The sequence below is a fragment of the Embiotoca jacksoni genome, unplaced genomic scaffold (genome assembly GCF_022577435.1).
Source record: "Embiotoca jacksoni isolate LCO1_2020_lvr unplaced genomic scaffold, fEmbJac1.0.p SCAF_20, whole genome shotgun sequence".
Lineage (NCBI taxonomy): Eukaryota > Metazoa > Chordata > Actinopteri > Embiotocidae > Embiotoca > Embiotoca jacksoni.
The window spans coordinates 4440123-4467005 of record NW_027185341.1 but is presented as its reverse complement, the minus strand read 5'-3'; the positions used below and the strand labels follow the sequence as shown (position 1 = coordinate 4467005).

At 43.4% G+C, this 26883-nt stretch overlaps 1 protein-coding gene across 1 annotated transcript in view; it reads right to left on the bottom strand.

Moving 5' to 3' along the window:
* Positions 1-294: 294 nt before the first annotated feature.
* ntn2 (netrin 2) overlaps positions 295-26883 on the bottom strand; it is a 31246-nt gene continuing 4657 nt past the window's right edge. The window contains exons 2-6 of the mRNA XM_069155756.1: positions 18376-18564; positions 11577-11726; positions 8621-8674; positions 4473-4547; positions 295-4379 (exon numbers count right to left, since the gene is read on the bottom strand). Of these exons, the coding sequence (XP_069011857.1) occupies positions 4000-4379; positions 4473-4547; positions 8621-8674; positions 11577-11726; positions 18376-18564 (848 nt within the window). The 3' untranslated portion in view covers positions 295-3999. The remainder of the gene's footprint in view (positions 4380-4472; positions 4548-8620; positions 8675-11576; positions 11727-18375; positions 18565-26883) is intronic.

Sequence of the window (26883 nt, the reverse complement as noted above, 5' to 3'; positions counted from 1 at the left end):
GGTGAGCTGCACATTAAAGTGTGTGTGTGCTGTGCGGGTATGTGCGTGTGCCTCATTGTTTATTTACAGAGCTTTAACTCTTGCTGTGTTCTTAGAGGAGGGGAGCCGCTCTACCTAATACGCTCCCCTTCAAACCCCGATCTAGCCCCTGTGAGTGGAAACATACCAAAGCAGTGCCCACTCTATGTGAGCATACTTTCCAATGGGAAACGTATCAATTTTATATCATTTCTGCAGTTCGAGCTAATGGCTGCTATTAAAGAGACAGATGATCAATACAAGACACAGTTCATTAACTAATAATTTATTTTTTTACCATTTAGATGAAAAAGTCAGTGGTTCGTTGCCTCAGGGGAAAATGTACAAGGAAGACTTTGATATAATAGAAGTGAAAAGCAGGGCTGGACTGAGGGACGAATCCCTTTGTTTCCAAAGAAAGGTAGGTGGACCGATTTTGAGTGAGTGAGACATTATTCCCCGGACATTAATGTAACAGAACATGGTGGGCTGTTGTGTCAGTTTCCTTCTTTACCTCTATGGGAAAAGCAGAGTGTCCAATCAGTCACATTTTAACTCGATTCACCTCAAAGTCATTTACAATTGGCCGGTTGTTGTCTGGAAACAACATAAAACAAAAAAAAAAAAAAAAAAAAAAAGGAAATACATTCTGTGTAATATCTGAACCACATCTTCTGGTCGTGATCACAAAAGCATATGTTCCTGGTTTCTACATCCATATAACATCCATAATCATCTGGTTTGTACATCCATACAAGTGAGTCATCCCAGGCCGCTTTACAAAAGACAACATAAATGGCAGAGGCAGTTCAGTACATATTTACAACATTTAAAATGCATCAAGACTTATTAAACAAGCCAAACATGTGGATGAAAATGAAAAAAAGTAGGAAATCCACCAGGAAAATGTGTCTGATAATTCTTCCTCATAGAATAAAACTGAGAAACTTTGTCCTTCCTAAAAAGTCTACCCTTCACATAAGAGCTCTCTCACTTCTCTGCCTGTTCAGTTCATGTGCATATCACTTGTGTGCTCGGGGAGGATAATTAAACACACAAACTCATACACCTGTGAATGCTATAAATTCGGAGAATGGAGGGGGGAAACAAGTAAAGTAAAAAGGTTATGCAGCCTCAGTTCCACTGCCAAGCTGCTGGGCTTGTTAATGTAAAACAACAGGACGGCTCTCCCTATGATGCTCACTAAATAGCTTTCACAAGAGCTACACTTCCACCTCCCTCCCCTAAACAAAATCTGGCTGGTTCTACCCTCTTTTTTTTTTCCCCAACATTCAGGGTGGGCACTTAAAAAGAAAAGCCAATAGGAAGTTGTTTTTTTTTTTTTTTTTTTGCAATTCTACTTGAGGACACTGAAGTTCTTCTGTGAGTGTGTTGGGCGCCAGACAGGTCTCACGTAATTTGACCGTTCATCATCATGTGTCAGGCCATACTCGCATACCAGGGTGAGGAGACTGGTGCTACTGTAACACCACCTGTCTGACGGGCCACTGCAGACTGCCAACACACAAATTTGTTCAGTTTGGTTCTGCATTTTTGTGAAATTCCCTCGGTGGGAATCTTGCTATCATAACCTTCATTGCTTGTTTTGTTCTTCTTTGCTTTCTTTTTTCTTTTTCTTTTTACGTCACACACCAGAAATCCTGGCGGGTGATAACTCCTTTTGGTTACGAGTTGTTTTTGGACTGGATTATATATAAAAAAAAAAATGTCGCGATGAGAACAGACAAGATTAGAGTGAATAACATCTAATGGCGTTCAGAGTCTATAATGGCATCAACTATCGTGCCGTCCACATTCTTAATTCTGATAACGTTATGTCATAAACACTTACAATCAGACCATACACGTGTGTGACTATGTCCTGTTCCACTTACATTCTCAGAAGACGTGAAAATAAGAACTACAGTGCAGTACTATACACCACAGAGGAGTCTGGCAGCCCTCCCCGTCTGTGCCGTCACTTATCTAAGACACCAAATACACGACATGCAAAATGGGTTAAAAAGCCAGTTTGGGGAGGGCGGTGGCTGACACGGAGACGAGAGCAGGGGAGAGACACTTTTGGAGGAATGACAAACCAAACATACCGCCGCAGCCAAACGAGCGTAACCACGAGCTAGCATGAGATGCCTGTAGGCCCACTCACTGCCATGCTAGCTTGATGTGCCCTTCAAAACGGCGTGTTTATCTTGTACTCTATTTAAATAAATTGTAACGTCCTTTACAAAATGAAATAACAGCAAAAGGCAGATAAAAAGCTTCAGAGAAACCAGACGGGTCTCTGTGTGGTTTTCGTTGGTCCTGCTTTTCATAGTCTCTTAATTGAATTTAAAAACTGACTATGCTTATTTGGCAAAGGATGACAGGGTTATGCATTAGGGTGGGCAAGTGGTGGAAGATGACTTAGGAAGTTTTCCTTTGGATCTTGATGCTCATATTGGTTTCGTTCTCTCTGCTCACTGTAAGGTTTTGATGGACCAGCAAAAAACCACAAACATGCAAACATAACAAAGGACATGAGGAATGAAATATGATCCTCTCATGTCATAATACAATCAGTGAGCGCTAAAAACTTTCCAGCCTCATTCATTTTGTCAAAATATACTAGAGAAAAACACAGTTGTGTTGTTTATCCGACTTTTTCTTTTTTTCTTTTTACTGCATGACAAGGAACTCTCGTTTCAATCTCTTAATTTGGCAAACAAAAAGCCTGCCAGTCTTCAGACACATCAGAAAATGTTCAGACATTTAAAGACGAGGAAATTGCATTGACCACACAGCAACATCTGAAAGACCAGTACCCGGCGGAAGAGATTATCTGTAAAGCAAAAAGTCTCCTTGGAAATATTGGTATTGTTCTGAAATTCCAGCCATTTGTCCACACCGCTTCAGCTTTCCTCTATAAAAAGTGACAAGTAATGAGTTATGTTGGTGATGCATGACTTTCAGAGGGACTAATGGTGGAGAGGCACAGCCCCGGAGGCCTCGAACGTGACTCACACATGCCAATAGGGTTTGTTCTGCTTTCAATGAAACATAAGGATATATCTCAAATAAGGATGTGGATGGATGAGACAACAAGTCGCCACACGAGGAATACAAACTCTATTATGAGCAGTGGCATCACATACGTGTAGATATAAGAGCCTTACATGGGTAGTTTGTTCTGTGAGGGCTGTCTGGTGGCAGCAGCAGTGGTGGTGAGACTGAGGTTTGCTGTGGAAAATGTCCCTTCAAAAGGGAGCCCTTGGTTCCTCACGGGACAGGAGGTTTTTATTTAGTCATAGTCCAAAGAAGTTACTGCAAAGGCCTGGAACAAGTAGGCCCATTTTATACGAACATTTTTAACAGCAAATGTTGAAAGGTTGTTCGGTGGTCCAGCTTGTGCTGATCAAAGTTGAGTTTTGTTTCAAGAATGAAACTTGAGGTGGCCAAGCTGAAGGTGTACAGCTTGTCTTGTTGCTGAAATCAGTCAGTTTCTGAAGTGAGAAACACTGGAATACAATTCTCAGAGAAGTGTGAGGTGTGAGCACTGGTAGTCTTGTATGGGAGTACTGAAACAAAGTGGCAGGAGACAGTCAGTCTTGACAGAAGGAGGCTGGAGGTCATGGGGTTGTAGTTGGGGGGACGAGTTGACATTTCCGCTGTCGTCGTCGAGTGAGGGAAGGGCGCCTGCTTTTGTCTACACTTCAAACCCTTTTTAATGGTCCCTTTTTAAGGCAAACCAATTGGACTAAAAAAGACAAGTGGCATCACAAAGACAAAACTTGAAAAATAAAAAGGAAAATAATTATACAATATACACAAAACGTGGTCCTTACAACAGGTAGGGTACATGCAGTCTTTGTAATGTGCAGTGTTCCCATGATGGAGGAGGAGAAAGGGGGTGGGGAAGTCAACAGTCAGGGTTCATGGAGGTGCGCGATGGAGGAAGAGGTAGGGATGGATGCTGCTTCCCTATCATGCTTTGCTGCACTTCCCCTTCTTCTCTTTGCGTTGGAACTTCCTCAGACGTCTCGTCCAAACGTCCCTCCACTGGATCACCAGGCTGTTCTTATCAGCCACCAAGCCCAAGCGCTCTGCCCCTGGACTGGTGGCTCCACCTCCGGGCCCGACCCCCGGACCCGTGCCCGTTCCGCCTTCGCTGCCGCCCATCACCAAGAACCGTTTACTCATCTGGATCTTGGGACATTTGCAGGCGAGGTCCTTCATGTGTACCCACAGGATGTTGTCGCCTCGCTTTAAGGGTTCGCCGCGGCTCTTGTACACAGACATCACGCTAATCGAGAACTTGGCCCAGTCCCCCACCGTCTCCATGTCCAGCACGTTCACTTGGACCGCTGAGAACACATTCACAAGAAATACACTCAGGTTGACACGCCAATACCGTACATTTATTAATTATGGTGGGATAATAAATTCCAGTCTCTTACCATAATCTTTCTTGCAATATTTCTTCATGTTGATCTTCAAGTTGCCCTTCACTGGTTTACAATAGGATTCACAATCTGAAAAAACGAGGACAACCAAAATTTACTCCAAAAATGCCGGTTGTGACTTAATACTTCCTGAAACTTACAAGCTGTAAAGCATGATTGGCGTGACAAAACAGCATAAACTGTTATGTACTGTGAAACCACCAATAAATACACTCAACAGCATCAGGATAAATCACTATGTGCTTGTTTCTGTGCGCGTAGGCAGGCCAGGATTTTTAAATATGAACACATGAATATGTATTCACAATTTATCTACTTATTAAATGTGTGTGTAAATCTTGTATTGTTTTATAAAGCTGTGGTGAGTGTGCTCACACTTGCCACCACAGCTATATATATATTCACTGACAGGGCTAAAGGCTTCAAGGAAAACTGGAGCAGGTTGGATGATGTTGAGCTTGGTTTTGTTTTTTGTGCGCCAAAATATAACTTCTGACTAATCACACATCAAACCCTTCCAACAGCCAGTGCTGGGAGGCGAGTGAAACATACCAGAGGAGTAAAAGTCTTCGGTTTGACATATTTTCTGGGGTCTTGAGAAAAGACAGAGCGCGGTGGAAGCAGGTCATGGTTGGATGAATGCGAACAGGCCTTGGCTGCCAGCGTGATGACTTAGACCACACATCGGACAGATGACCTCGATTGACCATTCGTAGGTGATGAGGTGTTACATTTAAGATTGTGACAATGAAAATGGATTTCTTGGCTGATTGACCGTTCTCAGATCTCGGACATGCCGGGGTTTGGTTTAGTTGTCATGTATCCACAAGCATCTTTTTCAGTCCAACTTTTTCTCATTCAGATTTGGGCCAAGGAGTGGGTCTGCGGTGTTGGAAAAAATTCTGGCCTGAATTCCACCATTTTCATTTGAAGCAACCACCTCCTCTCTTTTTTCTATGACCCAAGCTTACTCGCACAGCAAAAAAAAAAAGACAATTAAGATTATTGAATTCATTTTTAATTAGATGTTGAAAAATTACTGTGTACAACACTTTCCATGGACCAAGAAGGTTGGAGATAAGTTAATTCAGATATAAGGCCCTTCAAAGGCTTGGGAGCACATGCATGTAATTATTTCCTCTGGTTTGTTTTCTTGCGATCCTGAAATATTTATTTTGTCATCTCAACATTAAAAGCTTTGCGATCGTGCGATACGTTTTCCATGAGCTGCGAGTACGGGGAACAAAGAAGATAAGCCAAATTAAATGTACTTTCAAAAGCAGATGAAAGCACTCATGTTCAAAAACAATGACAAGAATCCTTGTATATTGCTTTTAATCGTGCTCATGGTAACTACTGCTACTGGAGCTGCGACAAGAATGAAATAGACTGTTGATCATTAGCAAGGCTCTACTGTACTTGACTGGATGCCACTGGATTCTGTGAACCGTAGAATTTTTGGATCCATTTATTTCAATTACAAAACTATGAGAAGGACACAAAGCTGAGAAAAAAAAAAAAAGGAAAATAATGGACTGAAATTGCAAGGAATGCCATGAAGGTCGTTTTCCGACATGGTTTTAGTGAGGGAACGTGAAAAGCTGACCACTTGGAATGTCAGGGCATGAAATTGAAAAACCACATGCTGGTAACTGGACTGATATCTGCGGTCAGGCCTCTCTGTACCTTCAAAAGGAAAACCATTCAGTCACGTTGCTTTCCAAAGCAAACCAAATAAAATTGCTGGATATGAAATGGCCTAATTAGAAAAGAAAAAAAAAAGTAGTGTGAGAGAGAAATTACACTTTCGGGGATGTTTGAGTGCAAGGGTGTTGCGTTGTTCATTTTTTGGGGAAGGACCGTGGAGGAGGAAGAAACAGGGAACCAAGGAGCCCATAAAAATGTCCTGGAGGCTTGGCTGTATATCAGAGCGCTGGATATTTTATTAGCTAGAGAGAGGACAGAAAAGGAAAGAAAGGGAGAAAGAAAGAGCAGACGGCAGCTTCCAATAACTCCGAGACGGTTGATGTTAAAAAAAAAAAAACGATGAGGGGAGGTGTAGGTGTAGACGGGTGCAGAGGTGTGCGTGTCGATGGATTTGTGTTTAATGTGTATGCGAGTGTACTGTACATTATTCACAGACTTTGAATAAATGATGTTAAATATCATAGCTTGCTAAAAGTCTTTTTCATAATAAGAGAGCGTATGGTTTTCATGGGCAGATCATTATCATGGAAGTGTGCACGCAACTGTGACAGGCATGCATTTGTACGAGATGTGCATGGATTTCATTAGATCGCTGCCATTGTGTGTGTGTGTGTGTGTGTGTGTGTGTGTGTGTGTGTGTGTGTGTGTGTGTGTGTGTACGGTATACAGTACACAGAAATGCTGGCTGCAGGGACAGTGAGTGTTTTCCCATGAAGAGTCGCTTACTGCTGGCTGTTCACCTGGAAAAGCTCTCGGTGAATCGTCCAATGACCCGGAAGACCAGACCAATGAAAACATGCACAATTGGCTCCAGGGCTCTCGATGCCCTCTTTCCCTTGAGCCCTTTTCACTGTGCCATGACAAGGACAAATTGCATTCACCGCCCCTTACACAAAAAGATTTTGGGGCTTTGGGTTTCTGATGGCGAAGCTCGTTCTATGGTAGTTTAGGAAGGAGAAAGATGGGGGAAATGCTCTGGTGTGTTTGGTAGAAGCTGAGGTGAATTGGCCATCAATGACTCTTGTGTTCTTAGACCCCGTAACATTTTCCCAGGGAAGTAGTAAACAAGGAAGGGCTGGACTGTGCTTTTTTTTTTTAATTATGTCAAAAAGACTTGGTCCAATGGAAGTTGTAAAGAAAAATATTTTCAATATCTATTTATGTTTAAAGAGTTTACATTTTGAGGAATATGCTGTTTTACTTTGTTGCTGGTAGCTGGTAGGAAAGGGGCATTTCAAGCAAAAATACCATTCGATATTTACTAGAAACTATGCGACTATTATTCGTAGACCCACCTCACCGCTACACACACACACACACACACACACACACACACACACACACACACAGACAGAGTCAGAGAAAATCTCAATCAAAATGTAAACCCGGTCTCAACAAATGCCATCAAACTTCAAAAACGCTTGCCTTTGACAAAGCTGATAGGAAGCGTGTCTTTGAGATGAAGGCCATCGTATTGGGTATTTGGATGATAAGATCAATGCTACTGTCAGGTCTGTGAGTGATATCAATCTTCTTGTTAAACTCTATTTCTTTAATATAATGCATGTTTTCATTTTAAACCATTAGATTCAATTGGAGATTCCTCTGTAGTTGCAGCATGCAGTGTTCATTGACTGTGACCAAGTTTGACCTTAAACTTGAGCCAAGGTATTAGCCATTACAAATATCTTGAGCTCTATAAGTTAAACCTTCAAACTGTACAGTATTTAATCATTGTAATATAAGAAGTCATAAGTCAAAAAAGCGAGGTTTCTGAAAATATAACTTTTTTTAGAAGAGAAAAGCTCATAAAAACGCATAAAAAATTATTATACTTTAGAAAAAGCACAGGAAAGTATTGTTGGCAAAGTGGGGGGCACAGTCTGCAGCTTGAGTGATGATGTATGTTATAAACTTACTAATGAATCAACATTTCCAATTCAACACCACCCTTCAAAATTAAATAGTCGCAGAATGAAAAATAAGGACTGGGTAAATGACCGCAGCCTAAATTGAAAAGTTAGAGGGAGTGACTGAAATTTCCCCCTCGTCACTTGCCAATACTCTTTTCACGCCTCAGAACTCTCCCTTCCACTATATCTCCCAGCTAAGCTGTAACTAATCACCTCTGCTCCCTATCTGCTGGCGTTGGCTTTAAGCTGCAGCTACACTTTAAGCACAGCGAGGCTCCACTAACTTGAGGCTAGCGGTCGGGGAAACGGTGCCAAGGACACAGGTTTTTAAGACAATGGAAAAATTCTGTCGTCCCCAGTGCGCTCGTTCTTTTCGCAGAACTTCAAAAGAGCAGACCCACCCACCATTAATATTTATTCCACACCTTAAAACTCATGTCCAGAAATATTAAAAAAATATGTTTTTGTTCCTCTCGTAAAGCAGTGGTGCTTATGGGCGAGGTGTAGAGAGTGTATACTAACCTGCTGGTTCCTCTGTGCTGCTCACCACAGCTGTGGGGCTGACCACAGGGATTTCTGAAACACAGACAAGAAATACAAAGTTATTTCACTGGTTAAATGTAAATCAACTCCTCTCAAGCGTGTCCGTAGTGATTTGGCCGTCGGCCTGCTAAGAGAACGTGTGGTCAAAGAAAGAATGTCCGAATTTATTAAAAGTGATTTCAAAGAGTGACTGTATGAGGTGCGATCAAAATGTTCTGAAACTGTTCCTGTTGTGCACAAATGGAGCGCAACACTGTAATGTGCATGGAGCAGGGGGAAGTGATAACTTTTGTGGGTAAATATTCCAGGTTACGTTGCTTGGTCAACATCAGCCCCTCAGTCACATGGGTTTTTGTGACCACTGATACGTTTGCATTTGCAATTTTAACATGGACCAGCGCACATACATTTTTGTATCACGGGACTTCAGCAAAGGGGATGCTTGAAATGCTTCTAAAAGTCTTCGGCAATGAAGTAGTGAGCTGGTTGACATGACGATGCGCCTGCTCAGAGTACATTGGAAACGCGTTGGAAGCGGCAAATTCTTCGTATTCCTCAAAATGAAGTTCAAGCCGAAGGGTTGCTGTTATCCAGGGCAAACTCCAGATGGTGTTAACGCGATTACAGAATGGGAATTCAAGGGAGCGTTCAAAGTACGGCAGGAGTATCGCTGGGTAAGGGGATTACTTTGAAAGGGATGACAGCCAGATTTGAATCGGGTACGGTTTTTGGTTGTTGTAGGAGTCTTTTACCTTTTGGTCGCATCTCATATTAATATACCCACAGTGAACTAAATGTTCATTTTGAAAAGAAGTGGAAAGTGTCCTCGCTCGTCAAGTTCAATAAGAGAAAACACCAGGGTTGTCTTACACTGGGTTTGGATTGTGACTTACCGAACGGCAACTATGAGCATGAAAACACATGGGGTTTTGCAGACATGCTAGATAAACACTGACAGACTGACAGGGACACTTATTGGTGGTGAAAGCGAAGACAGGCTCAAATAAACCATGCATGCCTTGGACTAAGGCGGTGGTTTCTCTGTTATTTTAAAGAGATACACTTAACAACCCTGATTGTATATATGGAAGAAATAAAGGTCTTTCAGAGGACCAGAATTAAGTTTGGAGTTAACCTCAGTAGATACATCACAAATTTGCCCAGTAATCCAGTTTGGAGAAGTCCGTGCATTCAAAGTCGGCATACTTGACACATCTGACAAAAGACGTTGATTCTTTATGGCACACTGATTAAAAAAAGAAAGGTGGCTGCACTAGATTAGTCTCGTCCTCCCCGAACAGATGCTGGGTTAACACTGCTGTGTAATCTCCATGTATAGACAGATGGACAGATGGCAAAGGGGCAATTTTGGTTGGATCATCTTGAGACAGATGTAGCCCTCCTTGGCTGTGCCCGCTGGCGACACTAAAAAGTGCCTCGTGGAATTCCTCCAGGACTTCTCCTTTAATCATATGCAACTTTCCAATACAAATGCTAATGCTAACAACAGGCCCTCTGCTTTTACCGTAAACAGAATTACTGGAACACCGGCTTAGCATCCACCCAGAGGATCTGCTTTTGATTGGATTTGGAGGTTGAGGGTTTGAACCAAGTTAGTGGGAGTGTGTTGGCGGGAGGTTGGGGGGGGAGGGGGGGATCTTGGAAAGCTGTTTTGAGGCAAAAGCAGCAGTTGTCTCTCTGAAATTATGGACACCCCGCCAACAAAAACAAACAAGGGCACGGAGCTTTGTGAAGGCAGGCGCAGCTGCTAGAAGCCACTGTGAGTCCGTGTGCCCTCACGGCCACATCTAGTGAAGATAGACAGATGATGAAAGGATCATTCAGATGTGGGTTGCTGCCATCATACTAATTGGCTGCTTAATGGGCTTGTCTTCTGTCTTGGGGTACAGGAGCCTCAAGAGGAGGGATTGAAGCCCACCATGAGGCAATACTGGCACACGCAGTTGTCATTAACACAATTTGTAATGGATCCAAATGTGTGCACTGCTTAAACATGCGCACACCCACAACTCTTCTTGTTCTCACTGGATGGTTCAGTGGAGCTCAAAGGAGTGTGGTCTGCCGTCCATGACCACAGTTGTCGTCTCCTTCTCGCCCATCCGCCATCTGCTCCGGAGCTGCATGTGAGAGAAACAACATGGCACCATGTGGCACAGCGTGGCAGAGCTCGGTGCGGCGCTGGGTGGCAAGGCACACTTTACTTTGGTGGAGCCTATCTTGTTAGTGTGTGCAATGTGGCACACAGTGTGGTGGAGAGTTGCCCTCCATTACACGTGCCTGCATGTGCCGGGGCCACTGGCAAATTTCATGACCCTCACAGAAGCACACACATGCTCGTCACAGGAAATTAAAAGCCTGATGTAGTCGACGCGCAAACCACAGCAACTGCAGTACACACACACATATAGTACATCATTGAAAGAAAGGGGAATAACCAAGCACTCCACTAACGGGCACCAAAAATCAACTCTATACTTCAGCTTCTTTATTCCTTGCACATACTGCAGATCATTTTTCAGTTCAGCCTGACTTCACAACTGAGCTCTTGTTTGGCACGTTTTGGGCTGTTCGCTATGAAATTGTCACTGCCTTTTCAGTGGCCATGCTAACCCACAGAACACATGTAGCGTATATATGCGCTGCAGATATTGGATTGGGTGTATCTTTCGGAGCCAGAATGACTTTAGGCTACAGGGAAGTGTGCTTTCAATTATGATCTGTAATCTCCATGGTTTGGGTCTTTGCGGCTTTTTTTGTGATGTATTTTCGTCACATTATGTTCTTCACGATGGAGCTCGTCAGTTTTTAGCAGTTTTATCCAGTGAGTCACTGGAGAGCTGATTGAATTACCGAGGCGAAGACAGTAAGTTATCAGTGTCGTATGTAGTAACTGGTAGCTGTGCGAGTCACTCACTGATGCAGGGGGCCACGGGGGAGCGGCTCTGCTGGTAGCCCTTGGCGCAGCGGTTGCAGGTGATGCCGGTGACGCCGTCCTTGCAGGGACACTGGCCCGTGGTCTGGTTGCACGTCTTGCCTGCTGCGCCCACAGGGTGGCAGTCACATGCTGGGACAGGTGTAAAAGGGAGAGCGAGGGTGGTGACGTGGGAGAGATGGGACAGAGATGAAATATTAGATGCCAATTCTTCAAACTTCTAGCCAAAATGTCACACAACACATAGCCTACTCCTTGGATATGGTGGTGTCTCCGCAGGCCACTGGGTTAAATCTTGTAATCTCTTTCTGCCAGCAGGCAGCAGATATGAATTAGGACTGAATGTTTGGCTCGGCACATCAAGGTGCTTTCGTGCTTGAGAGAACAGGTAAAACAACAATGTATTGCATCACTGTTACAGAGAATCCAGCGACGTGCCCTCCTCTTCTCCCCTCTGTACTCGTTTCCTCTCCTGTAAATGCTGTTAGCAGTCTGGTGACACACGCTCTGCCGTTTCATCACTTCCCGACAGTTCAGTCGATGCCAACAGCAACAAGCAGTGCTCCGGTCACCTCACTTTGGTAAGACTTTATTGAGTTTTGCTGGTTCAAGGTGATTTATTCAACCCACTCTGACCAACACGAGGATTTGTTTTAGGTGCACTGTTAAATACACGATAATTGGTCCAAAGCCCTTAGACAAAAGGTGTACAAGAGGTGTAGAAAAGGATGAGAGGCAGAGGGGGGAAGCAGCATATCAGATAAGTAAAGGAGAGGATGTGAGGTAAACAGCGAATGAGCGCTTCAGTATACCTCGAATGTGCTCAACAGCACAAACAACAGTGAATCGAACCAAACTGTGTTCACTCTGACACTTCTAAAAAAAAACAGACATTTGTTCTTTAGGTCATAAACGCATACTTATCATTTCACTGCAATCCAGAGACACAAACACATCAGTGACATAGAAAAACAAATTAAGACTTTTACATCCTCTTGAGTGGCCGACTGGTGTGTGACTGACTGGTTTACACTTATCTGCCCAGAATGAAACTGTTCTATATACTTGACATGCTACATGACATGCAAGGAGAATTTTCTGCCTTTTCCTTCTTATTTTCAATGTATTTCCTTGGAAACTAACACTCGGGCTCATGCCCTGTTACCAACGCAAACTTGCAAGTGACTCCACTGTAATTCAATAGTTGTAATTGTCCCAAGTTTATCAGGAAAAGACGAGAACGGCCAAAATAGCAGTTTGGGGAAAAACCCTGTAACCCAACAGTGTTCTCCACGGCTTGCCAGAGAAAGGCAGCTGCTAACATGCCACGGTTTCTCCCCGCCACCTGACGGAACTGTGAATGTGTTTATTTGCGCCTGACATTTTTGAGCTGCTTACAACAAAGGAGAGGACCCTACCACCTGTTAACGGGTCAGAGGGAGGGTTTTAAATGGCTGAAACTGACCCAAGAGCGATTTGTGTACGTCTGGCAGCGGGGTGGGGGGAGAGATTAACTGCGGCTCAGATCTTGAGAAACGTGTTTGCCTTTTCCGGCGAGGCCGACCAGTCTACAGGTGTCCAAGTGGCTGTGTTTTGTTTGAAGCCGCGCACGGAGACGTAAATCTGATGCTCCGGCATCTGTGCAAAACCCCAAACGTTTGAGTCACGCATACTCTGCTGGGAAACTTGGTCAAATTTAGTGACTTACATAAAGGGAATCTGCATATGGCAGGGTGGGACGCGGAGCTGAATTGGGTGCCAGAGGTCAAGTCAGCAAGGGTATCCGGCTTGTCTGTTGCTCTGTGGCAACCAAACCCCCACTGTTATTCATCAGTCACAGTCCAAACTACCGTTTCTACAGTGCCTGTGAAACATTTGGGAATCTCTGGCATTCTTGAATTTTGTGTCCTTATATGAAACCCAGCTGATGATTTGTACTAACACTGATCTTTAGAAGGTGGCCTAGTTTACAAAGATCAGCTATTTTAAGCTAATGAAACTGAAATGAACTGAAAAGTAATCATAAGCTGATTTGATTCGAGGTTTATTCTGCCTGTGAGACGATGTGCCTAAAGCACACGTGGGACAAACCCCTGTTATCTGATCTGTCGGATACGAGTCTATTATGCATGTCGAAACATGTGGCAGAGCCAAGAAGACTGACAAGCCATTGTTTCCCCCGCCGATCACTTAACAGCACAGGCTATCAACCTGGTCAGTCTAAACAAGAGGTGAGTAACGTTAGACATTCTCACTTCCCTTCTAAACAGCCACGAGCTGTTAAGACTTCAGAGTTTACTGTCTGTGTCCACATTGTTCAGTAAACAGATCTGAACGGGCTGTGAAAGGCAGAATGGGGATGTAGGGATGGGGGTGGGTCGCTGGTGTCAATCTACACCCCCAGCTCTCCTCCTCAATCTGTTTTTTTTCCTGAAGTTTTATGTGCAGGGGCTAGGGCCAGTTAAGAGGCCATAAAAACGTCTTCAGATGTTGATGACTTTTCAAGCCTGTGGTACTGCAGACGTGACAGGCACTGCGCTGGGATTTGTAGTCCTTTGACAGGCGTTTGCTCAGTTTAACTGATTAGCGTGTGTGTGTGTGTGTGTGTGCGCATATGGACTTAAGAGTGCTGGTGAGTGCTGCTCTTTGTCTGCCATTATTGGCAGCGCCACATTTGGAGAAAATGGTTTTATTTGCACTCCATTTTTTATTTTTAACAATCATGGCTTCTTCTGATTAATTCATTGTGAAAATAAATAATGGTGTTAAATTGTTGAATTTAAAGAAATATTAGCATTATATTAGCATTTAAGGTAATTGCACTTTATTGAAGAGCTGATGAGTCAGGAGTGAACATTTCAGTTTAAAAGCTTGATTCTGAGGCTTTACCCAGCGATCTTGGCGGTCGCAATAATAAACGCAAATTCAAGCAATCTCTGCAATATTTGCAGAAACTTGAAATTTTGCATAATTCCCACGACTATTCGACAAAAAATGTCCCCAACAGGAGCTCTGCTGAAAGTATTGGGACATAAAGTAGTCTTTCCAAACAAAACTCGCTTTTATTTCACAATAATAGCTCCTCATTTACAGTCAGGAAGGCTCTGCTCCCCCTCCTCTCTCCATCAAAACGTTGTGCTAGCTTACCAGAAAAATTGGAAAAACAACTGAAAAGATTGGAAGTAACGGAGTCTATGAGAAATGCGGTCTTGTCATTGGAATGAGGAATAGTGTATGTTAAATTTGTTTTATACACACTTCAAGTTGTAAGAGACTGCGCTTGGTTTTTGTGCAGTCGTCCCATGTGTTAAATTACTATTGATTAAACAGCATTTAAAGCTCTTATTTTGACAGCAGATATAGCACTTGTATTATATATTACAGATGGTCTGTTTTGGAAAGCTACTTCACTTTTATGAATTTTTTTATAACTTTAGTTTAAAAAAAAAAAATAGATAAAAAAGATAACTCAAATATTTTCTGTAATGTGCAACATGCTTGTTATCAAAAGAAGTGATTGCATAGTACTCCTGATCAGGTAGTAGTAAATCAAATAAAAATTCCCCTCAATTTGCAATTTTTGCTAATTCTCCCAATTTTACCACAAAAAACTCACTTAAAAATCCACAAATTACATTGACATTTTTAAGAAAAGCAGCCGCAAAACCAAACATTTTTGATCGCAACAATCGCAAAACAACTCTGCAAAATCCTTGAGGGATTGTTTACCCTGCTCGTGTTTACAGGCTCCGACAAAATTTACCTTAAATTATTTTGCTCCTGCTTCAAGATTTAATAATTATTTGCGACATGCAGTGGTTTACTGGTCAGCATTGCTTGATGAGGATTATGTCCTCATTTTGTAGGGTTTTTCGTCTTCCTTCTGTACAGCTCGGATTCACAAAAAGTCCCCATATACTGAAGACCTCATATACTGCAGCGAGACCATGTGGCGATTGTAAGGTGTCTTTAATTGTGCTGACTGTTTTAACGCTTGTGACACCGTAAAGAGCTCGCGGAGATGCTGCTGCCAGGGTATCTCGAGCTGGAGAGCCCTTCAAATTCACTTTGAATAGAGATATCAGTATCACACAAGGACGCCCGGGTGTGTGTTTATAGTTCTCCATGCACGCCTCAGACTGTGTACAGACACATTGGACATGATTGGAAACAGACACGGCCCATTCATCCTCTCAGGGTCTGCACGGCCCCCTTCCCCCCCGCCCCGCGCTCCCCTTAGAAAACACCTGTATTTTATTGTAGTAACTCCATTTCAGACCTGACACTCACCCCTTCAGCCATACCACAGCTCCGACCTCTATCATGACCCGCACACATGTAGATAGCTACAACATGGAGGAGAGCAAAGGAGGAAAAATAAAAAATAAAATCTGGGATGCCACGGTGTGAGAATGAGAGAAACTCAAAGCTTTTAAAAGTTTGTAGTGAGTTATGGTGAGAGAAGTCAGAAGTTGAAAGCTATTGGAGATTGGTGCTTATAAACCATCTGGTGAGATAGAGATGAAAAAAAAAGAGAGCAACGGCTGAAGTAAAGGAAAATGACAGCTCCTAGAAGGCTGTGGAATTGCTCTGATCAACCATGGAGCTCAGCAGAGACTTTTTGGACGTTAACTTCAACTTTCTGTCACATCTGGAGCCGTTGTGAAGGAGGGGGGGGGGGGGTGTAAACTGTTTATCACCTGATCGCTGGGCTTTGATAGGGACAAATTGCATGTGTGTGAGAGCGTTACACTTGCAGGTACAGCAGGAAATGGAAGATGAGGGAACTATTTGCAGAGAAGGACGCACATCCCCGAACTGATCTCCTGTCAGGATTGCAGCAGATCTCTTTCTGTTATTGTTTCGGTGCAGCAACAGGTCAAATGACTTAAGTTTGGAGGTATGTGACCAAGTCACTGTGAAGTTTGTGCCATTACATGATGAATGGCTCAACATCTCGGCGCAGCTAACATGGGCAACTGTGGCCTGATATCGTGCCATTTCTAACCTCCTGGTGTTGGGTTACGGCCGCAGAAGGAAAACTGAGCAGAAGCCAGTGGGAGATTTGCGCCGTGAAATTTCAACCAAAAGATCTTCACGGCTATGAGCACTGGCAGCTCACACTAATACCGTTTTTTATGTTCTGGAAGTTATTCTTTACCTTCATCAGGATCCACAGGGTAAAAAAAAAAAAAACACCTCCTCTCTGCTATTTATTTGAATATATTCCTGAGCAACAGGAACAGGGAACTAGTGTTATTTTTGTAACACCTCCAGCATAATATCAGACTGAAAAATACTCACTGCAAATGTGAAAAAATAAAATAAATTTTTCCATGAGAAATGCCTCAGTCAAATGATAATATTATGTGGTGTGTGGGGTACGGAGGAACATTTGTGGGACGGCCAGAAAAGCTTTGGGCATGGTATCAATTCATTTCTCTCTGCTATGGTATATGGCAAATAAGACATGCTGATATTTTTTTTATTGAAAGTTACTATGACTGCATGTGTTTCCAATCATAACTCCCTTTACACTTTCTCAGAAATGACATGATTACATAAGAATTAGCAGGGTTAGAAAATCTCAATCAGCTTTTGTTTGAACATTTTGTAAACATTCAGTGCTGCATGTCGCCATAAAAACAGTCAAACTCAGGTTAAAGTAATTATATCTGAGTTTTTTGTGATATTGTTGCAATCAAAAATTATTCATTTTGCAGCGCCTTTTCCCAAAATTTGCGATGCAATGTGTAAAGTTATGTGAATTTCTTTGCTAAATTTCAGGAATTGGCAAAGATTGCAAGTCAAGGACCGAAAAAGTGGGATTTTCTTTAACTACTACGTCATATGTATTCACTTCCTATGATAATAAGCAGACTGCACGTCACTAATTTTGCTCGAGATATTTTAGTTCTCATGTTAAAAACCAGGAGGTCAAAGTTACAAAAACATTCCTGAGTCCTAAAAGTTTCACAAATTTACAAACCAAACAGCCCATGATTGTAATATACAATACAAAGGCAACATCGTATGTAAAAGTTGCTTTTAAATCAAATTAATTCAACACATTCTGTATGCCCAAAATCAAAGTGCAAAATACTGCTGGAAGGGTATATAAAACTCCTTTAATATAAATCTATACGAGTAGAGAAGTGTGACTATTGGTAGCCTAATTCTCATGATAAGACCACAGTACCTATAAGCCCCGTCACTTCCCCATCATGTCCAGCTGCTCTTTCTAGTCATCAAGCATGTGGTTTGTTTTGATAAGAGGAGAGGTTGAAGATCTGGGGACTTATTTATGTTTACTGAAGCAAGTTTTGTTTGGAAAGGTTTACTTTGTGCCATAATGCCTTTAGCACAGCTTCTATTGAGTTCATCTAACTCGGAGAAATTGCGAGAATTTTGCACGATTTCAAAACCCTGCAAATATTACGGATAATGGTTGAATTCGAATTAATTACTGCGAATGCAAGATCGTGATTTCCTGAAGGGACCGTCTTATGAATGACAGAAAACAAAGTGATCTTTGTTCATGAATACTTGTGGTTGGTGATGCTTTTCCCATAAAAACACTTTGTCTGCTGTCAGAAATATGAAACGTAAACAAAGAACGGGGGAGTTCCGACTGTATGAGCAGCGATCACCCTCATAGTCTTACAGCAGAAGCAGCACAGCAATGTGAATGTATAGCACACTGGGGGAAAAGCATCATAAATCCCACTTAGAAAAAAAAACTACTATTGATCAAACCCTCCACTTGTTGGTGGGCTCTTACCTTTGCAGGCCCGTCTGTGAGTGATTGGTCTGGCCATGTCTCTGTAAAAGCCCTCCTTGCAGTAGTGGCAGTGGCGTCCTGCAGTATTGTGACGGCAGTTCATGCAGACCCCTCCGCTTTTCCTGCCTGACAGCTTGTACAACTCCATGTTGAATCGACAGCGGCGGGCGTGGAGGTTGCAGTTACACGCTGTGGGGGGAAGAGGAAAGTTAGTTGTGTTATTGCATCAGTGAAGGGGAGTAGGATAAATGTCACAGTTTACAATATCTCCCCAGTATTTATCCAAGAGTCCAAATGTAAGTTAGCCAGGATGAAATGCTCACATGGAGTAGGTATTGCAGTAAAACATATGCTTACAACGATGTACATCACGAGAGCTGGGAGAGATTTTTTCCAGTGAAGCAGTATAACAGCGAGTGGTTTATAATCTGCACTGCGGCTGTGAGCTTGGCTGCTATTCCAGAACTCATCAATCAAAAGTGATATTTGCAGAGCTCATTTTCTCCATTTCATAATTAATGAATTCAGCTTCTCTCAGACCATTAGTTATTAATCACTGGAAAGAGAGACATTAATTTCATGAATCACTGATGAGTAAAGGCTTCTGAGATCTATTAAAAGCAAGACCGATCAGATAAAGGAGCGGGCTCGAGCGAGCTGTCGTCTAAATGAGGCGAGCAGAATATATGGGACACGTGAAGCGAGCTTATAGCCCAGTTCCACTTGAAATCCAACTGGTTCCTTGATGTCTTCTCGGCCCACAAGTCTTTTCCATTGATTCCCCCGCATCGGATCACATTCACCAGCTCTGACATTATTGATAAACTATGTTCACTCTCTACATGTGGGGTTTTGCATTTGAGAAGCCGAATGAGAAACCTGCCCCTCTTGTTTGTGTAGGAGAGTCTTGATCCAGAGCCTGTACTGGTTAAATCAGAGTCAGACCTGGGACCTGAAGACTTGGCCGGGGCTTCAAAGTCAACTGTTCCAGAGCTTAGTTCCAGTTCAGAGTTATCCGCAAATAAATTAGAAAGAAGTAAACAACGGCAGAGCTACTTTGACCGAAAATGTCAACAGTTGTGGCAAAGGAGGATTATTAAGAAGATGATATTGATTAACTGCAGTCAGATGGGAGAAAATAGATTTCACCAACAGTGAATGTTTACAAAAGAATGAGACACAACAATGGGGAATAAGTAAAGACAGACAAGCAGAGGGACTGGGACGCTTTTATGTGTGTGGCTTTCTGTGAAGTGTGAATTACTTATAGAAACATATCTGAAACTGACTGCATTGATTTAAATATTTTAATAATTGAGCAAATGTTTTGTATTTTCTGCTTAATTTCCCTTCATTCAGTGTCCGTCAGATAAAAAGTGTGTAACATGCAACCATAGTCAAACCCATTTTGTGTTTTGCTCCATGACTTTATAACATGAATAGTCTGACATTTTGGGAAATAGGTCTATTAGTTTTATTGGTGAGAGTCAGATGAGAAGATTTATACCACCCTCATGCCTGAAAGCTAAAAAATGAAGCTGCAGCCAGCAGCCTATTATGCAGGAAACTGGGAAACACTTAGCCTGGCTCTGTCCAACGGTAACAAAATCCACCCACCAGCACTCACTAATTAACATGTTATATCTTGTTTGTCTGCTGGACAACTCCTTGTCCAGGTGCTGTCAGTTCTTGTAGACTTGTCATCACAGTAAAGTTATACGGCACATGAATCAGGTACCCAACTCTTCTGTAACAGCAGCAACAACATTTACACTTTTTGCTTTTGTACGGATTAAACAAGCTGTTTTCAGTGTTCACGCTACCTTCACTTTATAGACACAAACATAATATATATGACATGAAAATTGAATAAAAAAAGTTAATATTACTACTCCTTCAACAGCAATACTGCTCCTTTAACCTTGGGAATATTGATTTTTTTTTTTTAATTTTTTTTAAAAATGTATTTATTATATATTTAGAACATTCACATATTTTTAATCCAGTAACTTCACTTTAATGAGCTACATTTACTTCAGGCTAATTGAGAAATCCGTTGCTGTAGAGCAAGGTAACAAAAGTTTTAAGACGTGCTCTGCTGTAGCAGTGGTCAGTTTAATAATCGGATACATGTGCTTTTTGCAGTCTCTACTCTGATGGCTTTGTCACTGAGTCACACAAATGTTAAGTATTATGCAAGCAGTGAGCAGAATGCATCTCCGTCCACACTCAAAGGGAAGCCTGGCACCTGGTTGGGAAAGAGGCCCAGTTTTCCCGAGCTGCAGACCCTGGAAGAAAAAAAAAAAAAGGGGGGGGGGGGAGCACATTCCCAGACTATTTCCCAATTCCATCTGGTTATTATGTGGCCCGATTTGTATGGAATTCTGCAGTTAATGAAATAGTATTTTAGGTATAAATTCATATCAATGCAGCACTGGTTGTGTAGAGACACTGATGGATTTCTTTGCTGCATGTTTGTGGACTGGAGAGGCCAAGAGGAGAATTGACCATTGACCCTTGAGCAGTGCTAAGATGCCATGGAAATGTGGGATCCTGAGTGAAGTGAGTTTAAAGTCTCTTATTTTCAGTGTGGTCTTAGCGGTAGAGGGATGGTTAACACCAACTTTATCTGGGAGAAACAATATACAACAAATCGGTGACACTTTCACGATGTGACTGGTTCTTTTTCGGTGTGTGTGTCCGTGCACATGTGAACAACTAAACAGCCTGTCCAACTCCTTCTAAGAGAAACCTGACAAAGAACACGCCAGCTTCAGTGAGTGGCTGGGCTTGCAGTAGTGTGTGTGTGTGTGTGTGTGTGTGTGTGTGTGTTCGGGGGGGGTTTGAGGCGGGTGAGCTGTGATTGTGATCAAGCATCTCAAACACACACACAGCTGTGAGCACTTGTGTCCATTAACACCTTGTAGCAGAACATGAAAGCGGTGCATCGCGTTTTCTCCCCCCAGCTGAAGTACCGACGGCCCGCTCATGGCATCCTCTCGATTTACTGCCGTGCAACAAGATCGGCCAACAAAGTCCCGAGTCAGGGAGGATATGTTCAAGTGTGGAGAATGTAAAGAAAGCTCCAGAATCGAACCTTTAAATGATTTAGCATGTGTAGCTGTGATGGCTGGAAATGGCTTTAACAACAGCCAGACGTTTCGTGACAAAGAATTAGAGAATTAGCGTCTGGCAGAAATAGTAGCATCTGACAGGGATAGAGAAAATGTGTGAGCTGAGGTGAAAGCTTAGCAAAAATAAATCAGCAAATAGGTGTTTGTAAGTTACCTGTGTGTGTGTGTGTGTGTGTGTGTGTGTGTGTGTGTGTCCGTGTCGATGTGTACACCCCGCGAGCAGTGAACTCCAGCTCAGAGCTACAGCAGCACAAGGATCCTGGAATGTTTATAGGTTTGTTTTGAAGTGCTTGCGCGCACATACACATGCTGCCACCCCACCAACCTGCCACCCCCCCCCCCCCCACTGCACCCCACCACCCAAATTAGGCTCAGCGGGGATAACTGAACACTGTTGAAGGCCATTTTTCAATTCATTAACACATCAAAGCCTCACTAGTACTCTGCAAAAACACTCATTAGTTCTTATCTGTTGGAGGGGAAGAGAAACAGACATTTGGAGAGGAGTTCTGTGGGTGGTGGAAAGTGAGCAAAGGATCTGTGATCCTCGAGTGAACGCGGTTCCTTAATGGGTCAGTGTCCAATTCGAGGATGCGCAAAGCTGGTTCCTCATGTTGCCGTGGAAATCGGACAACAAACACAAGCTACAGGCTTGGCAAACGGAGGGATGCCGAGACAAAAATAAAAGAGGGGATGGGGGGAGAGGAGGAAGAACCCCCTCGGAAAATATTAGAGTAGTGGATTGTTTCACCCCGTCGTCATGAAACTGAACGGTGCCAAATTCAAATTTTGGTGGTAAGACGGTTAGAGTAAATGTCTTTGCAGTTTGCACACGTCTAATCAGTGTGGGATCTTGGTGGAGCTTACTTTTCGAAGTACAGGAAGTATTTTAAGCAAGGCAAATTGTGAGAAGAACTCCACACTGTTTTATTTCAGCTATCATAACAGGTGCCTCAAAAAGTAAATGTGCCCTGAACAAGCTCACGGGCTGATCTGTCAAGTGTGCCTTGACAAATTGGTCCTTAAAGACTGTGCTCAACAAATAAAATGCGAGCATGTTTATGGACGGCACCGCCTCTCTTTTCCTCTCCATATGTCAGGGATAAATCTAACCTCATTTTTCCTTCAGCTCGAACAAAGCCAAGCCGGTGAGCACAGCCAATTGATTTTGGATGCCTGTGCAAAAAACCCAAATCCCATGGCTAAAATTGGTCCTTGAAAATTGGAGGGCTCACACCACCACCTTTCCCCTCTTGGCCCAGACTGCAGTCCAGATCTGCTGCGCTAACTCCCACCCCTCCCCCACCTCCCCCACCTCCTTTTTGGGTGCTCTCTCCGCCTGGCCAAACAGGCTCTGCTATATGGGCTCCTGCCATCGCGTGTGTGTGTGTGTGTGTGTGTGTGTGTGTGTGTGTGTGTGTGTGTGTGTGTGTGTGTGTGTGTGTGTGTGTGTGTGTGTGTGTGTCCACACTGTACACTGCCTTGGCTATAATGAGGAGCTAATTAACCGGGTGCTCCCCTCGGTGCCCTGAGCAGGTGGCTGGAGCAGCCAGGTGGAACCCAGCCCAAACACACACACACACACACACACACACACACACACACACACACACACACACACACACACACACACACACACATATTTGTGCACCCACACCCACCAGAGACAGTTTCAAGAGGTCGCAACCGCTCACAAAAACGATAAGAACCAAGTGACTAAAGGTAGAAAAAGGGTGAAACAGAAGTGAGTCTCCGCTGGCTCTGTAGACTCTAATGAGCTGTGGACAACAAGCTGAGACAAAGATTTAAGAACGAGCTAACAGGAAACTACAATTCTGTAGCCCTGCTGTGTGCATTACATGGACTGTGGCGTACGCAAGAGCTGCTGCTGTTGCTTCTTTGTATGGAAGCCACTTTAGCTCCACTTGCTCCTTCCTCTTCTGCCACAGACGTATCTTTCACTTGGAGCTTTGACACCACGTCCCAGCCCTCCCCTCCCTCTGATGGTTTCTGCGGTTAGCCTCACGCCGTGGGCTTAAGAGCAGGCTCTTGGGAGCCCTTTTGAACTCAGAGTCCCCTTAATTCCTCTCCCGCCCCTCCCATAAGCCTCCTCTCCCTCCCTCTCTCCTCTTACTTTCATAAGACCCCATCCCAAATCCTGGTCACCTCTCCCTCTTTTTCCTTGTTTCCTTCCTCAGTTCTCCTTCTCGTCCATACTTTACTCCAGCTCCCCTTTCTCTTCCTGGATGGCATCAGGCAGGGAAAGATTTTAACAAGATTAGGCTGGAGGATTGCCAGGTTGGGGGGCCTGGTGTCAGTGGAGAGTTGAGTCCTTAGCTCTGTTCTCTCTCACTGGTCCACTTCACTTACCCACATCTAAACATTGTTATCTCGGTCTTGCCTTTGCATTCACTTTCTGTCTGTCTCACTTGCTATTTTTTTTTTTCCCCCACAGGCAATATCCTGCCATCAGGGGGAAAAAGCAGCAGACGGTGTGCAACCAAATTATCATGGAGAATCAATAAAAATCGAGGTAAGCTGAAACAATTTTACCTTCGCCTGGACTCTTGGCACTCGCAGCCATGAGGTCCACTCAGAGCAATGCAGGAGATGCATCGGCTGGTTTAGAAATAGAAAGTGACAGATGGAACCTACTGTGTAAATTCACCGCTTTGGCCAGAGAGGACAGTAGAAAGGACCACGGCTCCAACCCCAATAATACCTGAACCTGTCACTGTCACCGTTTTGGAGCAGTAAAGGTGATGGTAAGCCTGTGGACTGAGAAGCAGAGCTGGGCTGGGTCCTAGAGCTGGTCTATAAGGATATCCTAAATAAGTGAACACTTCAGGGAAGCATCTGAAATTCCACCAAGCGAATCAATTCTAATCGACTTATCGTATCGTATCCAATCCACTAGACTTTTGTTTATACTACTCACACCAGTAACAGGTAATAAACAACTTGTACCTTATATACATGAATTTACGCAGAAACACATACAGAGTATCCACAACGACAGCAACTGACTGATCAGTTAGACAGCTTGTGTCCGTCACAGTCAGGCAAAACCACTGTCAAAGGGAGCCAAACGATTGTCATGGTTAACAAACAGACATATATTTTCTCTTAATAGCCTCTGAATCTTGCTGCCACCAGCAATGCCGGCCAGCAGCCAAAAAAACACATATTTTCTCAGGCGATAGAGCACAGAGGCTTGCAACAGCATAAACCATAAACACAAAGAATTCAATAACAGGAGAACAAAAAAAAAAGGCTGATCTCAGCAAAAAAAAGAAGAAAAAATACATGAAATAAGAGAGAGCAGACAGGAAAGTGTCCAGGCAAAGAGTTAATCTTTGACAAGAGTCAGTTAGGCAGGGACAGAGAGGAGGAGAGCGCCGGCGGTGACGGGCACCTCAGGAGGTGATTGCTACCATCTGTGGGAGAGAGTCGATGTGGGCCTGGGAGAGCAGGGTGGGCACACACTGCAGCTCCGCCAGTTTGCTTTGGCACTGGGATGAAACGCTATATCGCACTACTAGATTACATGTGGCTCTCACACATGCACAAAGTCAAGGAGATGTGCACACACACACACACGCACGCGCGGCGCGCGCACGCGCACACACACACACACACACACACACACACACTTGGCCTCAGGCAGCCGCAGAGCATTTCCCAAGGATCCTGCGTTTTTAACCCAGCTGACATAAACGCTGTCATTTGACACTTTGCTGTCCTGAACATTTGTTTCACCATGTTCCCTTTTTGCCAAAAAGCCTTTATGGGTGGCTTCGTAGAATGAGAAATGCATCAGTCCCTTGTGGGTTGGCCGAGGACCAAAGTTGCAATACTGACAGAGAGAATAAAAGCAAAGAGCAAAGCTAGAGTACAAACCAGTCAAACTGACCAAACCCTGCTGTCCTGTTACCTCAAATCCTTAACACACACACACACACACACAACCACCAAAACAACGCTCATACATCTTATGTTTGTTGGCCTCCCCATACTATAACTCTCGTGTCTCACGCCAGCCCAGAGGCATGATTGTGGAACAACATACTGCGGCTGTGTAATTATTTGAAAACACAGGAGGTTTTTCTTTTTTTTTTTTTTAAATCACTTTCTTTTTCTCAGCAGCCCCCTTCATCACACACACACACACACACACACACACACACACACACACACACACACACACACACACACACACACACACACATTTGAGAATCACACTAATTGAAGTGTAATTTCCCTGTTGGCCTTAAGGGACAGGCAGTGGAGGGGGAAGGTGTAGGAAGGTCTTTAGAGTCACTAAGTGAAAGTAGGAACATGGCACTTATATGCGGTAATATCAAGGCAGCTCTGGCTCTTTAATCCCTACCTGTCTCACTGAGCTTCATATGATGATGCCCTTTAGGGACAGATAACAAAATTTCAACCGACCAATTTTACGATGCTGAAATCTCTCAGCTCTGTGGAAACCTCTCGTGAGATTTAACTTTGTTTTACTTAAGACCAAACAAACTCATGTTGCAAGAACAAAAGCATATAAAATCCTGCTCCTCTCCATGCTCTGATTGAGAAACTATAAAAATCTTGTGTTGTTCATGTTACCCAAAATCATGCAACCTCCCAAAATGTGCCGTGGTTTCATGTGTGGCGTGTTTAAGAATGAGGTCATTTCTCAATCACCAGGCCTAAAAAGTGTCTCGACGAATCGGCTCTTCGACTGGAACATGGGCCTGACCTCTGCTTGCCCTTGCAAGGAGATGTGGAGGGGGGAGAAGAAATGCTGTGAAAGGATGGAGGCCTATTTTGAAATTCTAATCAGCATCGAATAGCCATCTGCCCCTTGTCAGAGAGGGAAATGAAAAGAGAGATTTTGTGCTTCTGTGGTCTTCAGAGTTTCCAGCATTGTACAGATCGGAGAGCTAAATGTGAGCCATGGTCCTGAGCATGTGTTCCTGGCTGGCCTCTTCCTCTGACACATATCCTCTACTGCTGGATCACACTGCTCTCCCTAAGAAACCTATCTGTCAATGTCCTACTAGGTCCAGCTAATAGTTTCCAAAAACCAGAGGCCGAGTCCACCAGAAGTCTTGAGCCCCCTCAAAAGGTTCGAGCGGGGTTATGACGAGGCTTTAAAATCTGTCCGCTGTAAAATTCACATGTTAATACAACTGCTGTCTCATTAGTGTGGCAGACATGATCTAATAGCATCTGTTACATAACAGGTCATAACTTTTTCAGAGGTAATAACTAATTTGTGGGATTTCCTTCAGGTGATGACATGGTCTGATGTATAACGATGGTCTCCAGGGGATAGTTAATTGGCTGATTGATTTAATTTAAAAGGAAACTCCCC